Source organism: Atta cephalotes, assembly GCF_000143395.1.
Source record: "Atta cephalotes unplaced genomic scaffold scaffold00005, whole genome shotgun sequence".
Classification (NCBI taxonomy): Eukaryota; Metazoa; Arthropoda; class Insecta; order Hymenoptera; family Formicidae; genus Atta; species Atta cephalotes.
Window position 1 is genome coordinate 5,208,991 of NW_012130069.1, and position 14,226 is coordinate 5,223,216.

The 14,226-nt window shown below is 34.2% G+C and overlaps 1 protein-coding gene across 1 annotated transcript; it reads right to left on the reverse strand.

Annotated features, from left to right (window-relative positions):
* Positions 1 to 782: 782 nt before the first annotated feature.
* On the reverse strand, positions 783 to 13,541 carry LOC105626374 (putative transcription factor capicua). The gene is made up of 21 exons (XM_012207675.1): positions 13,464 to 13,541; positions 11,676 to 12,071; positions 10,676 to 11,228; positions 10,335 to 10,583; positions 9,970 to 10,081; positions 9,650 to 9,856; positions 9,231 to 9,337; positions 8,097 to 8,986; positions 7,652 to 7,868; positions 7,311 to 7,388; positions 5,956 to 6,230; positions 5,320 to 5,739; positions 4,826 to 5,138; positions 4,417 to 4,730; positions 3,906 to 4,134; positions 3,607 to 3,825; positions 3,266 to 3,529; positions 1,890 to 2,088; positions 1,546 to 1,778; positions 944 to 1,420; positions 783 to 850 (listed from the first exon to the last, which is right to left on the reverse strand). Exons 1-21 carry the CDS (start codon positions 13,539 to 13,541, stop codon positions 783 to 785), a joined length of 5,898 nt encoding a protein of 1,965 aa, XP_012063065.1.
* Positions 13,542 to 14,226: the final 685 nt, after the last annotated feature.

A 14,226-nucleotide genomic window follows, 5' to 3' on the forward strand; every position in this document is an offset into this window, starting at 1 on the left:
GCTTTTCTTTCTGTCTCTCTTTTTCTCTACGACTTTTTTTTCAACAATATTTAACAATAGCTTAGGCCTTTCAAGAATTACGCAGGACGTGTTGATGTACAAATATCAATTGCACAATCAAGACTGCGCAGTAAAATGCAAATTACAATTTTAAAATGTAATAAAATAATATCATATTTGAATTATCATACTAATTTTTTCAATCATCTTTGAATCTTTATAGTGCAATATAGTATTGTCTCTTTGTTTCAAAGAAGAAAGTTTTTATCTCGTGGCAGATTTCAACATACAATCAAGCTTACATATTGCTTATATTCTTACCACATACTGCATTATGTGATATAGTATAATACAACGGGATTCATATAATGTAAAATTTGCACGCAAAAACATAAATTACCGCGAAGTATCGTGACTTATCTATTGAATATTCGCAATTTTCGTCATTTTTTTTATTGTTCAATGACGATCGAACACAAAGATCTAAACACACACTCCAAGAGAGCATCTCCAAACTGTTAATAGCTCAATTATATTATATACAAAGTCGATCATTATTGACATTTATATATCGACACGTCTCAATATGCCCGCTAAAGTCATCCGCACTAGACTTTATCGTAATTTAAAATTGCACTAAAGCCTTTCGCAGTACTTTATAAATCTCAAAGAGAATGTACACTTTGACTTTTTTCTAATAAACACTTCGCTCTTCAAAGAATAATGATGTATTCGTGTTGCGGAGTAAGGGGATGCACAGTATCACAGTTGGCACGTGGGTGCTAGCTACCACTACTGCTTACAGGCAGTGAATGTGGAGCTCCTATCGATGTTGGAGGAGCAGTTGGACCTGAAGAAATATTATATGAACAGTATAAATCAATTCATATTATAAATATATAAGAAAAATCTTATAAGACGCAATGAAATTTTTGATACTTACCAGTTACAACAGGAGAAGATTCAGAGACCGGTAATGGACTAACAAGACTGTTAGCACTCGGCGTCGAATTGGCTTTCAATTTTTGCCTCACCTCTCGAATCTTTAGTTGCAAACTAGTCTTAGTAGGAAATATATCCACATGCTCAAGTTGAAACGAGGTAGTCGCTTGCGCAGTTGGGAAGTAACCATGCTCTTGAAACAATTGCATGACCAATTGTCTCCGTTGCTCTAATATCTTCCTATGACCACGCTCGTTGTCACTTCGACCGATTCCCAACACGGTATTTCCAGCACTGCTCCCAGGGGTTTTTGGCGTACGCGGAGAACTGGCATCGACATCCATTAGATCGCTATTGGCTCTATAAGCATCGACATTGAAATCTGGGCCGAAGAACGTGGTGCCTGTCAGCTTAACATTCGAAGCAGACTTCGGAGTGGCTGATATCGGTGTATCCGACTCGATCTCTTCCTCATTTACTGTTAAGAAAAAAAAAAAATATATATATATATGATATATATAATACGAACATTATATATGATATAATATCACGAACTCAAGCCTAATTAAAATTATATATAGATTATTTAATATAATTATTCACCTGTGGGCCTATGAGGTACTACTTGTATGGGTTTCTTTCGACTATAGGTATGTATACGTGTTTGCGGATGTAACATAGAAGCTGCACTGTTATGGCTAGCTGAACCCGGAGTATTTATACTGATCGGAGTATTTATACTGATTGCATTCGGACTTTGTAATCTTTGTATATCCTCCGGTTTGAATTCTGGCAACGATGAGAATTTTTCTTGGAAGTTCACTTGTTCGAGAACTCTACAATTATTCAACAAATACATCAAGTTAGTCTAATATATTTATAAAATCTTTCATTATTATAACAATTATAATACAGTAAAGAGATTAAAAAATATATTGATATAGTACCTGTCCATACCATCCTCTACGTTTTTCTTGAAGAAGGAACCTTTCTTAGTAGAGGGAGAAGGAGAAGTATGCGATTCTGTAAAATTCTGTTGTTGCGTTTGCTCTGTCGTTTGAGATGTATTTATTTGTGGTCGATTATCACAATGTTGAGATGTTACCATTGACCCATGGTCTCCTGCATTTGATGCGGGAGGCACTGCTGTTCAATAGAAAGTACGGAAGAGGAAAGGAAGGAAGGAAAAAAAGGACAAACAGTTTAATGTCAAATTAATTCATAAAAATTCATAGACAAAGATATAAAAATTATCACGTCTTTTAACTACAAATCACTTTTTAATCAATTTCATTCATACTTTTTAGTTTTTTATTTTAGTCGATTTTCCTAAAGAACATTTATGTAATTAAAATTCTTGAGTCTCACCACAGTATTGAATTATGATATCAGAAATAAGAAATGACACGTTAATTTTTGTTACGTGTCATTAGTAAATAAAGACACTTTGGATAAAACAAAAGGATGAGATTGTTTTAAAACATTTGAAAAAATGGACAAAAATTATATGTTTATCTCTCCTGACAATCAGTAAAGTGTACAAGGCATGTGTAAGTGAAAATAGGCTACACATGCGCATTGATTTAAATACTTTACAAGCCTTTTATCTCTTTTTATAATTATTTACTGACTCTCGGAGAAAAGAAGGGAGGAATAAGGACAGTTGAAACCCATTTTTGAAACGATTGCTTTAAAGCGATTTCATCATTTCGTTTTATCCAAATTGTCTTTATTTACAAATGGCACATAATAAAAATTAACTCATCATTTCTCGCTTCTGACGTCGTAATTTAATATGGCTATGGTGATTACTCAAGAGGAGTCTCAAATATAAGAAAAACAAAGCTTTTGCGATTCGCAAAATGATAAATAACTAACAAAACTATGTATTTTTTATGTAATTAAATAGTTTTTTAAATGGATTTTGTCTTAATAAAATTTTTATTTGAGATTTAATTGTAAAGAAATTCACATTTAAAATGTTGAGAAATTATATTAAAAAATTTCTCTCAAGAAAGTTTCCATTAAGGAAAAATTAATTTTTTAAACTCTGTAGTTATGAAATATACTCAATATAACATATAATAGGCTGTGTTCTAAAAAATTCACAGTTTATGTTACGTAAACTATAAATTTTCAGCATTGATAATAAATTTTGGAACACAGCCACAGTAGTATGTACATTTATTACTTTTGCAATAATGTCAAAATAACAAACTACCCAGACAGCATGCATGTTGAAAAATCTTTAAGACGTCTTATTCCAATTCCAATTTTGGACATGCGTGCTGTTGTCTGGGTACAATTCTATGTTATCATGTACCCATTGATTGTCTCCTTTGAAGCGGCGCTCGACCAAGCTGTGCCGGAGTCGGAGCAAGCATGAATGGACCCTTGCTTGGCCCTAGATCATTACTTTGCCCTTCATCGAATGTATATGATTTATTCGATGACAGATCACTATTTCCGTGATTACTTTGAGGTGTATGCGGCGTGTGAGGCGTTGATGGTTGTTTATGTATCTCATTTGTTGCGGGAAGAGCAATGTTTACTGTGCCCTTTCTATCTTCAGCTTTTATATTACTGACTATAACAAATAAAAACAAAAATTAATTAAGGACGTATATTACGATATAAAAGCTAATAAATTCACAGAAAGATTACCATAAAACTGAGTGTGATTTGTAGCCAATTGACTGTCATTATTGTTCTCGGATTCCGCGAGGCGAGCAATAGAATGGCCAATCCCTCGATAAGTCGATGTAGTGGAGATTGTCGATAACGCTGCAGGATAAGGTTTGCTCACAATTACACTTTGAATTTCCATCTTATTATTCGAAACCAAACTCTGTACGGATATCGAATTATTGCGGCTACCAGCGTCTGTATATGGAACGCAGATTATTTACATTATATTATAATATAGAAGAAACTTGAGAAAACAATAATTTTTGTATACTCACCAGTGTTGGGTATCTGGAAACCACCATACATCCTGGAGTGCGGCGGCGTCGGGTTAAGGTACTGTGATCCCTGCTGCGGTTTGGAAACAGCCACCAAATCATTATCGAGCAATGTTAGAGTGAGCGGTGGTTGATAAGGGACAGTTGAAGTAAGGGGGCGAAGAGTAGTGCCTAAAGACTGCAACGGCTGTTGTTGTTTCAACAGCGCCATCATAGGTTTTGATCCAATCTGTTAGTACCGTTAAACTTGTTACTTAATTTTCGAGTCTGTCGAGAAATCTTTTATTCGAAACTATCGGATAAAATGTGTGCACTACTTCTTAAAAGCAGACAACTATGAAGAAGCAATTTTGATAGAGTCACTGGGAAACATAGGCTTGTCAGTACGTAGAACAATAATTATACTCCCAATAATACGAATGCGATATTTGTTCGTGCAATATTTGTGACGAATATCTTCAAACAAATTGCAAGAAATGTATGCTGAAGTGTCTACTCATCTAGTACTTACAGTGTGTAATACCGGAGCTGATGTAAATTTAGGCATGTTTCGTCCGTTCTCAGTGTGGATGCTCACGAGGTTATTTACACTGTACTGTGTGCTATACTGCTGTTCGCTCTTTACCGGTTCTGGTTTAATAATTTTCGGCGATATCGGCATAGTTATGAAAGCGCCACCAGTAGGTTGAAACCCTGACACTCCTGTTGGATTGACAGGACTGTGATAAGGATATGTACTTGATAAAACTGATACAGTACTGCCTTTATCCAAGGAAGTATGGTGATATTTTGTTGTAGATTCTATACCTGTTGAGGGTATCCGTGCTAAATAAACATCAAGATTATATTGTTAAAACATATTTATGTAACGTGTCAGCTAAACGTTACATGTTTCATCATTGACGACTTAGAAGAAATACCTTTTATTGGTTTAGGCCTGCACGTTATTTCTTGTTTAACATTGATGACTTCCCTCTTTGAACCGCTCACTGTCGAGAATTGCGATTGATTATAACATATTTTCTCTGCATCGTCATCTTGCACATCGTTATCACTATCTGTCAATTTATCTTTACATTTTAAATCTATTTCCGGTTGAGGATCTTCACAAATAACCATTTGATCGTCATCTGATCCATTTGCATCATCGTCCTGCTTGCTGTCGCTCTCTGCATTTTCAATTTGCAAAGGAATCTCCGAGATTCTATGTTGCGTGTGTGATTGGTTCATAATCTGCCAATAATTTTATCGATGAAATATCTTTTCTTAGCAGATATTCAAAATGAATAGGAAAATCTTGAAAGATAACTCCTTTAAATGCTCTACTTATTTTTTACTTATTATTATACTTATTTTTTACTTATTGTTATAATATTATTTATGCTACGTTTATACTATCGCGAAATCTCTTTACCTCAACGTTAGTAGAAGTTTCATTACATGTGGTAATAATTGGAGTAGATACTTCATCGGCAGATATAATTGTTATTGGATCCTCTGATGAAGAACCTTGCAAAAGATCTGTTTCTTCTCCCGTACTGTTCAACTTTGTCCTTCCAGTTTCGCTTCCCTTAAAGCTAGTCGTCGATGACTTCCGTCTGTCCTTACTGCACCATTTCCAGTCCGGATGTGCCTTAAAGTGTGCTTCTTTCACTTCTGAAGCAAGCTCATGGTACTTTTGTTTTTCCTCTGGTCCCAAAGCATACCACCATTCTCCCAATATTTTGGATACTGTACGATTATCTTGATTTGGGTGACGTTGATGCACAACGGCACGATGTCGTTTTGAAAAAATCATAAATGCATTCATAGGTCGACGTATTCTGTCTTTAGCCTGTAATTAATATATGAAATATGTACATACAATAAAGATTAAATTTATTCTTATTATATTAACATTATTAATACAATTTTGGTCATTATCAATATTTTAATATTATCAGACATATTTTTATTAATGTAATTAAATATAAATTGATTTATTTCATTGTACTTAATATCAATTAAATGTATCAATTAAAAAGAGCACATAATAATTCATTAAACTTACTTTCAATGGAGTCTGCGGCTGCAAAGAACTGAGCGATTGACTACGTCTTTTATTAGCGTTAGCTTCCACTTCTGCAGGTGGGGTTGGTTCTGCTTCAAAAACATCATCATCCTCTTCTTCGGCAGGTGTTATGGGATCTGAACCAGTACCAGGGCCATCTTCAGCAGGTGTGCTCATACTTATTGGTATTGGAGGTGCACTCAGGGGTGGACTCAGAGCAGAAGGAGGAGGGCTCACCTCTGAGTGTTCCAGAACTGTCGTCTGCCAGGAAAAAGCTGCAATGAAGTTAGTGGGTTAGTTGCAATGAGTGTGGTTAGTATTGATATGGGAATAGCAGCGGATAAAATAATATTATAAACTTTTTATAGAAATGTTTTCGCTGCTATATCCAAGAAAAGCAATGTGGATTAATGAAAAGAATTAAAGTGCTAGTATTTTAAACTAACTAAGGATCAGTAATAAGTAACGAAAAGCCAATGTTACTATTTTGAAAATTATTCATTTATAACATTTAAATAGAATATAGCAACTGTAACATAAACATATGTCTAAAATATGTCTAAAATCGTGATTTCAGGATAAAGTAAATATTTGTACAAAAAAAATCGTGATTATCAATCGATGCCATTGGGATATATAAATATATTATTTATACATTCTATATATATAATATATTTTAAAACAATATATTAAATATATAAAATATATTTGATTAAAATAAGATCTTCGAATCAAAATAATAAAAAATTCTAAACGATAATATGTAATTATCGTTTAAAAACATTATCTACATATAAAAATATTTTTACATTTTAAAAATCTAAACTTTGGATTCAACATTAGAATAGCCTTCCCCAGCATCAAAGCTTTTGAAGAAAAATCTTATTTATGTATGTTAAATAAAATGAAAAATTAAGAAAGGATAAAGTTTGTTAATTAATTGCGTCAGCTGCAAGGTTGGCAATGGTACACAGGAAAAAATTGCATAATTAAAAGTATCTCATATTAAAAAGAACATCTGCAATATATAAATGTGAATAATATATATGTGCAGAATAGCAGTATAATTTTAAACAAATAAAATTTTTTCTTATATTGCAATAACGTAAAAAATACGTTATTACACTAAGACACATAAAATAAATGCATAAAGATCTAAAGAAATAAAAAAAAACAGAAAATTCCCAACTACTAACTAAACATACGATGTCATGTAAATATTTTATAATTAAGCATCTGTGCTTATAACTTGAACATAACAAACAAATGTTGTTTTGTTATGTACCATTGACAAACTGCAACCTACAGCAATTCCATAGGCTTGATACATTTCAGTTGGCAGTCAGAACTCAAACCTTTTTTCCAGTTGTGCACATTGTTCAGTAATGATGGGGGATGAGGCTGGTATGCAGGAGGAACTTCATGGCTGCCATCTGTGAAAGCCTTACCGTTTAGTCAAATTTTCTTGTATCACCGATTCGACATATTATGACATTAAGATTGTCATCACAAACAATTACGGGATAGCAAAATGAGATAAAAAAATAAGATGAAATAACGTAATGTTTGAACTTTTAATGCTTAAAACATTTTACAAAAAATTAATTATTGAAGAAAAATTTTTAATAATGGAGATACAAAATATAAGGATTGTTTACATTCGAATAATGCATGTATATTATAACATAAAACTTACAGAGAATTCCGTTGTTTTTTGCATTCTCTTCTCTAGAAGATTGAGTTTTTGGAATTTGCACCAAATGTCCTGGTTGAACAATTACGTGTTGGAAGACGCTTGTCGGAGTAGATAGATTAGATGCTTCTGTAGTGGATGTCATTACAGCACTTGTAGGCGGCGGCTGACTTCTTTGCATGTCCATATGCACAGTTGTATGTGTGTTCACTTTATTCACCTAATTGCAAACAGTAAAATCAACTTATGTACACTTATGTGATATATGTGGACCTTGTACTACGCTCTTGTTTTTCTTTAATATACCCAACTAACTTTTATTAATTTAGATCCCTCACCATTGCAAATCGGGACATAAGTAAAAAATTTAGTGCTATTTCATTGCTTAACTATAAATGTATTTTTTTCTAATTTATATTAATTCATTATATGTACCGTGTCAACTTACAGGTTGCTGCAAAACAGACAGTTTATCAATGTGGACGGATGAAACTGCAGGTGATTGAGGTGGTTGTTGACATTGAACTTGATGCAAGGTAGAGACTGGTAATTGACTCGGATGGTTGATTAAATTTTGTCGATATTTATCATCTTGATTGCTTATATGCGTACCCGTTGGTGCTGACATGTCCATGCTGTTCTTTATCACGAGATACTTTTTTTCATGCTGCATCACGTAGATCGGCTGGCCTTGGGACTGTGGCGACTGCGCATAGTCGACTGGTTGTTCCAATGATTTGTGTACAAGTGTCAAGTTCTGCGGCACCGGGATAGCGGGCAGAGGCATATGAGGTGAGAGCGGTGGTTTTATTAATTGCGAACTCTGTTCGGACATCTCGGTCTGATTGGGAAAATCGTTGGTGGACGTTAGCGCGTGTTGCAAGATTATGTTTTGCTGTTGCTGTGCGATCGATGTAACGACTGAGGGATGTCTCGTCGGTGGTGGACTTTGTTCCGACCATGACAGAGTCGGATTCTGTCCGGGTTGCATACTGCGACTCACTGGGGAGATTCTTATCACACTTGTCCCTAAACTGGTGGGAATAGCACCAGTTATTGGAATCGGTCGATTTCTATCTACTCGATTCGGTTCGGGCTTTATTACTTGTTGCGGATACTGAACCAAAAAGTTCGATTGTGTAGGTGAATGCTTCCATTTTGCGCCAGGTGAGATCAGCGGAGTCGCATGATGAGCGGGACTCGAAATAGGCATAAATACATTATTCTGATTGAGTCCCAACGGCGGCACTGGTGACTGATTTATACATGGAGATATAGAAGACTGACCCGTCGGTGATGAAAAGGCTGGTGTAGCCGATCTAGAGCTTCCCAAAGATACTGTAATAATACAATACATTTAATCCATAGAAAATTACTACCATATAAAAACATTTTACATGATTAGAATATCGAATATCAAAATATAATTCAGAGTAAACAGATTATTGATAGTTAAATGTAACATACACGATTAATTTTTTTATTCAAAATGATCTATAATAATATTTCAATAAAATTCTAATTTTTTTTAAATGTAAAAGAAAAATTCTTGTTTTTTTATTATTGGGAATAAAGGATATACCAAGCATATTAGCAGCTTCAGTTTCGTCGAATCTATCCGTTATTCTTCTGTCAACATAATTTGGCGAAGTATCGGAATCTCTTGAGGTTTCTTCGCCATCCATTTTACTGTAAACGGAAAGAAAATAAAAAAATTTACAACATCAGTGATCGTTAAAACATCAGATAATTTAATAAAACAATCACTTGTCAAACAAAAAAGCTGGTTTTCATTCCCTGCTTCTTCACATATAACAAAGAATTTCGAGTGAAAAAATATTAATACCGTAATTGTGACAGGAAGAAAAACCAAAAACCAAAACAAATCCCAAGGCAACTGGGTAAATAAATCGTAATGTTGTGTCCCTTAAAGAACAGAAATCCAAATAATAAAAATGAGAAGAAGCAATCGTCGATACAAGTGCAAATGGATGTTCATACCCAGGAAATGTATTTGCTGGACCTCTAAGACCAGACCCTTTAAGGCTAAGATGACGAGAACAGTATCCTCTTCGCTGGCTTTCCTTATTACAGTCCTTTTTACTACAAAGTCGACGCCATTGTTTTCCATTATACTTTTTTCTTATTCCACTTGGTGTAACCACTATGTCACCCTTTTTATACCTATGTGGCGTTGCCGCCTGAGATCTATTTAACAAAAAAATAAATTCATGTACAATTATTATTAAAAGTATCACTATTGTTACATGCATTAATCAATTTATCTTATGAAAAATTACTATATTTGATAAAAGTAATACCGAGGTGTGGCTGCCTGAGAGCGAGGCGTTATACTACGTTGTTCAACTAGGCTACTGGTACTTCCTCGGCTCTGCATGCTGCTTCTTTTGCTGCTCCCTGACAATTTTGCATCTGTCAGTTGAATATACTTGAATTACTATACTATTGTTTTGACTAAATTACTCTCGTTAAAAGCTTCAGCTTTTCTTATAGATATAGAGGGAATACATTTTCAGAAAAACATTAAACAATATTTAAATAATCTATTGTTAAAATACAAATAAATTTTAATGTTTGCGCGCACGCATGTAATCAGTAGCAATATATTTTTTAAATGTCGTAAACAATGTCGTACGTAATACAGTGAAAATTTTATCTATCTAACCTGCGTCCGAGGGAAATGTAATATCCTCTCTGTCTAAATCATCCTCGCTTTCTAAATCGTCGTACGGCCGACTACCATTACTTAACGCCGTGGCAGAATGCGCAGGAGTGCCTAAAGTCATAAGAGGACTGGTACCGGTCGTTCTATAATAACTCGTATCATTGTGACTTGATATATGCGATGTATGATGAGAAGTATGCAAAATTGGCACTGCTGTCGGAGCTTCCGTGATATTGCGATATCCATGTTCTGATAAATTTCAAAAAAGCAAACGTTATGATGTTATAATTATTTTTTTGAAAAATAAAAATAAATGGTCTTATTGATAAATGATTTGTTACCAATATTCTCTCTTGTAGGGTCACATTCTTCCAATCCTTCCTCTAACTCGTCCGCCCATGGAGGTTGTACTAGCCGCAAATCAGCACGTTTCACAATATAACTATCACACTGATCGTCCTCCCGCGGTATTTTCACAACAAAACGAGAAGGTTTCGTTAATACTCTACTCACTATCCCTTTTACAAACACTTTTGTCGCGTCCACATGATTGCTCGAGGTCGGACATCTGATGCAAACCTTCATATCCGTAGTCACCTGTCCCAGAGACGGGCTTGCATCTCCTATCACATCGTACCGTCTTGCACCCAGAACGTCACTATAACGCATTAGCTTCCTCTCGCCGTCAAACTCAATTAATATCTCACCGTGAACAACGTTACGTATAACACCCGGGAAATAATATGAATCCCTTAAAGCTAACACTCTATGATCGCGCCACTCACTGAGATCAATAGCAAGCCGAGGACGAGAACGTGAAGGTTCCTCGCGGAGAGAATAATCCACCGCTGTGCTTTGAGGAGGTAACACTACTACCGAATGAGTTGAAGGTACCTTGAACATAAGGAAAAAATTCATGTACAACGCATATTTTCGAATAAAAGATAATTTAAAATAAATTATTGTATGTGTTAAATATAATATTTTATTTTTTGACATAGAAATGTTTCTTATAAAAATACGAAAATTATTTTAAATGACGTAGAGTTATATTTCTCCCTATAAGAAGTATCAGCATTCTTAATTTTGCATATAATAAGACTGATAGGTAAAAAAACTGTACATATATATTAAAATTTTATTTTATAAAAAACCTGATATTCTGCTTAAATTGCTGTATAAATATATGTATATTACAATATATTGCTATATATTTATTTATTTTCTATAACATTTATAACTTTTTCATAATATAGCATTCAAATATCAGCTAAGATTAGTAACTATTACTATTTCGCTAACACTAAAATTTCGATTAGTATCATCCATTTATCAACATACTTGATAACAATCAGACTCCTGTTGTTGTGGCGACTTTCTGCTGATGGTAGTTGGTATGCTGGATTGTTGTCCTAAAACCTGCTGGCCGCTAAGCGGCACAGCAGGCGCGCGTATATGAACCATATTGTTGATGTTACTGGTGATATTGCTGGTCTTGTCCATCTCCTCAAGCTCCGATGGATCAAATTTTCGTTTCTTTGGAAGCTTTTTAGCGCTGATAGTGGGATCAGATGGATCTCGTTGCGGAGGTGCAGGAGGCGGGGGTGGTTGTTCTGGAATTGGTTTTTCCTCAATCGAAGTGCCACCACCCCCGCCTGCCCCATATTGCCCGCTGCCGAGACCATCCCGCTTCTCGTGCATCTCAGGATGAGCAGTCAGCATCTTGACCATCTCACGCTGCTCTGAAAATTTAAATTAACTGTTGTTAATATCGTTCATTATCAATTAGCTTTCTTAAATAAAGAAAAATTTGTTCTCGAAAGTAATATCATAAATGTGAATTCAAATGTTTAATGGTAATATTAGAGAAAATAAAACTATAATAGTAATAAAAAAATAGTGTGTATTATATAAAATAAAACAAACAAAATAAAATAAAAGCATATATTTCAAATGGTTCTTTTCTTATTCATTTATAAACTTTTTTTATAGACAAAATGTCGCACTTTCATTTCTGATAATATTGAGGATAACTGCAAACATTCAAATTGGCTGAAATTATCGATTACCTGAAGAATCGAACTAGACAAAAATAATCAGGTCCGACCTCAACTTAAATTTCGCAAGTGTTCGCGTTCTTATTTCAGCATTTTTAATTACTATAGATTTATTTAAAACCCTAAAATTAGGGACAAGACAAGAATTCCGTTGATAATTTCAAGTCGCTGGCATTATATTCTTAGGAATACATACATATAATAATTCTTTAATTATAAAAGAGCCAACATATACAGAACGTTTCAAAATTCGAGATTAAGATATTACGGAAAAAAAGTTTTCGATAAATTAAGTAAAAAGCTTGTACATTTTATTTTAAATATAATCTAAGATTAAGTTTCTAAGATATAAGAATTTATAGCCAATTACAGATTAGATGACTACCTGTGAGTATTAATGAAAGCACTGAAGTGCGCATTTATCATCGCTCACTAATACTATCACATTCATGGACAGATAGTCATCTACATTATCTGTAACTAGCTATTATTTATAAATCTTTATTATCTTAAAACTTTTTGTCAAAAATATTTTATTAAATTAAAAATAATTTTTTCACTTAATTTTTCGAGAACTTTATTGCTATAGTATTTTGTCGCAAATTTTGGGACACTCTATACATCCTGAAAAATAACATTATTTGTAAAAAAAAAACGTATATACAGTTAAAATATTTATAATTTGCAATTTAATTAATTTTAATTTTAATTTTATTATAATATTCGACAATACCTGATATTATCTTAAAAAAAATTTGTTGAAAACGCTGTCGTGTAACAAAATTTGGTGTGTCTCTCAAATATTTGACTGAATCTATGAAGTTCAGCATGTATATATACGTAGAAATAATGCGTAATCTTACGATCAACTTATCTTTGAATACCAAAAAAACTTTTCGGTCCCCTCTCCTACCAAAAGATAATTCGAACAATAGAAAGTAATCGAAAATGATTACTCGATTACTAAAGCCGATATTTCCAGTAGTGTTATCGAACTGGCGTAGTATTTCGTCGTACATATTCGTCGGGATAGCGCGTGCGTTACGCGATAAACCTAACAATGTATACTCACAGTCCGTACAATAGAGAGAAGGCTGCGTGTTGAAAGGCGAGCTGTAGCTGGGAGGGTGGTGACACCGGCTAGGTGCATACCTCAGCACCCGACTGTCGGGGACAGGATGCGTCGAGTCTGGGCTCTCTCGTCTTTGTCTCTCTCGCGTCGGGGTTGTTGTACCCTCTCCCAACTCCAATTTTTCTTCCCAGCCCCAACTGCCGAGCATCCTCCTCCAAAAATTCTCTTTTTAGGCGAACACTCGTCGTCTCCTCTTTAATTGTTTCGCGTCTCCACTGAATATTCTGTAAAGAATGAAAGGCGCTGGCTTTAAACTTGACCATTGACGTAGCAACCGACCCTTCACTTTCTCTCTATCCTTCTCCATCCCGAGATTCAGTCGTTAACATTTTTTTTTCTTTCAAAGATTTTCGGTAACTACGCATAACGATATATGAGATATGGTTTTCGCCGAATCAAAGCCTTTCGTCGGTTTCGATGAATTTAAGAGATTTTGTCCGGATATATTTGAGAAATATTTTCATAATTTCTTAAATTTTAAAATAACAATATCTGCGCAATGAAAGAATTTTTTGACAAAAAAATAAATTCGATTTCATACATTTAGAAAATAATTTTTTAATGATTTAACAACTTCATAACAATTATGATCAGTATTTTCTGACCATGCGTTATGGTCGTTTAAACCGAGATTAGGTCGTGAAAGGTAAGAAAGAATAAAAGAAATAAATCCGCCATCCACAGTCAAATATTTTCCTCACTC